Raw genomic sequence first — 2,344 nt, forward strand, 5'->3', positions numbered from 1 at the left:
ATAAATTATAATCATTACAGGATCTTGCTTAGGTGTTTATCTAAATGATTCTTAAAGCTTCGAACTGAACTACATTATACTACCTGTGCAGAAAGTTTATTCCATTCATTAATTACACAGTTGACAAAGTTGTTTCTACCTACTTCCAAATTGAATCTATTTCCGGACAGTTTGAGACCATTATTTCTTGTCTGATTCTCATTCAATGTGAAAATTTTGTCAATTTTGACACCATACCTAAGTGCATGGTCTAATTACCCTCATTGGATACCTAATGACCCTTACTTAAGGTAAATATATATATATATATATATATATATATATATATATATATATAGGTAAATACATATATATTATATATATATTATATATATATATATATATATATATATATATATATATATATATATGAGTGGATGGGTGGTGAGATAAACACAGGGAACCGTTTAGGGATTTATTCTGACGTTTCGTCCTTACCAGGACTTCTTCAGAGTACATGCACATTCAAATCATTCACCCCCTAAATACCCGCCGAATCTATCCGCGTTCCACCATGATCGACCTGACCTCTCGTCCTCCTACGCTCTGCCTCGCGAAGTACCAAGCGGCTGGCCTTCTTTGTTAATTTAATAAACCCATCGCGGTTGGTACTTCGCGAGGCAGAGCGTAGGAGGACGAGAGGTCAGGTCGATCATGGTGGAACGCGGATAGATTCGGCGGGTATTTAGGGGGTGAATGATTTGAATGTGCATGTACTCTGAAGAAGTCCTGGTAAGGACGAAACGTCAGAATAAATCCCTAAACGGTTCCCTGTGTTTATCTCACCACCCATCCACTCATCTGTCTTACATATTTCAACATATATATATATATATATATATATATATATATGTATAACATTGTTTAATGTCACAAACTCCCCCCCCCCTTATCAGAAGGCTAGAATGGTGCCCTTTACAGAGGAATTTGTAGTGCTATTTATTCAACCATGACCTTGATTCAACTTCAATAGTGGTAGGGTTCACTTCAAACGACTAGCCATGGTTCTCGCTTCAGTTCTTTCAGTGTTCACACGACTTATGCACACATTACTTGCAGATCTCATAGGTTATTCAATGTTTATGTACCTCGATGACGTGATCATCGCTTCCAAATCCGAGGATCACCTTTAAAGCAAAGATTAGATCTGAAGTCCCTCTGTTTGGTCTGAACCCATGTTGAGCCTCTGCCAGTATGTGTTCTACTCTATCGCGCAGACGAACCTCTAACGCTCATTCATATATTTTCCCTGTATGCGAGAGTAAAGATATACATCTGTAATTTGAACATTCGGCGTGGTCTCCTTTCTTGAATACTGAGCATATTAGTGCACTGGACCAATTTTTTGGGTACTTCACCTGTATCCCAGACCTTACTGAGTAATTCTGTCAGAAAATTGAGAGCTATTCCTCCACCATATTTGAATATTTCTACAGGAATGTTGTCAATACCGCATGCTTTATTATTCTTTATTTTAGCCAGTGCTTTCTTTACTTCTGATTCATTAATACCCTCCTCCTCATCAATCCAAACGCCATTTGACTGTTCTTCATCTGTCCTCTCACCGTCCTCTTCTATATTTAACAAGCTGCTGAAATATTCTTTCCATCTCTTGTCAATCTCTTCTGGCTCTGTAGGCTAAGCAGATTTCCTTGAGAATCCCTTATTGATTAGTTATACTCCCCGTTTCCCTTCCTCTATGATTTAGCGATACTATACAGTAGTTTCTTACTATTTTGTAGGTCTTGCTCCAGATCTTGTCCTAGCTGTTCCAACGAGCATTTTTGTGCTTTTCGTTTGATATTTTTAGCTACATTCCTTTTTTACGTATTATTGTCTTGCTTCTTCTGTTCTTCTTTTTATCCATAACCTATAATACTTATTCTTTTCTCGCACCGCCTCTTGTACCTCTTCATTCCAGTATGCTGTTCGTTTCTTTTTGCATCCTCCTGTCCATTTCACTCCTACTACTTCTTCAGCAATATTGTTAATTTGGGACAGGGCAATTTTCCATTGCTGCTCTATAGTTTCTCCAGTTGTTGTTATTTCTGCTAGTTTATCTTCTAGTTCCTCTCTGACTCTTTGGTCCTTCAGTTTTTCAACCTTAATTCTCTTTCTTTTGAGTCCACGGCAATGGGGTGGTATTATAATATTTACCTTTGCTACTACTGCTCGATGGTCCGAGTCTAGCGATAGTGATGGAATAGATTTTACTTCATGAATTAGACTTTTTCTGCTTGAAATAACCAAGTCAATCATAGACTTCTGTGTATACTCTTCTTGAATGTGGTTCCACCTGTACCAT

General features: G+C 37.7%; 1 protein-coding gene across 1 annotated transcript in view; it reads right to left on the reverse strand.

Annotated features, from left to right (window-relative positions):
- Positions 1-1,275: 1,275 nt before the first annotated feature.
- Positions 1,276-2,344, reverse strand: part of LOC143019318 (uncharacterized) — a 1,119-nt gene continuing 50 nt past the window's right edge. The window contains exons 1-2 of the mRNA XM_076174957.1: positions 1,948-2,344; positions 1,276-1,677 (exon numbers count right to left, since the gene is read on the reverse strand). The exon at positions 1,948-2,344 is cut by the window's right edge and continues 50 nt beyond it. Of these exons, the coding sequence (XP_076031072.1) occupies positions 1,276-1,677; positions 1,948-2,344 (799 nt within the window). The remainder of the gene's footprint in view (positions 1,678-1,947) is intronic.

The sequence above is a fragment of the Oratosquilla oratoria genome, chromosome 37, assembly GCF_046742065.1.
Source record: "Oratosquilla oratoria isolate Oo_2021 chromosome 37, ASM4674206v1, whole genome shotgun sequence".
Classification (NCBI taxonomy): Eukaryota; Metazoa; Arthropoda; class Malacostraca; order Stomatopoda; family Squillidae; genus Oratosquilla; species Oratosquilla oratoria.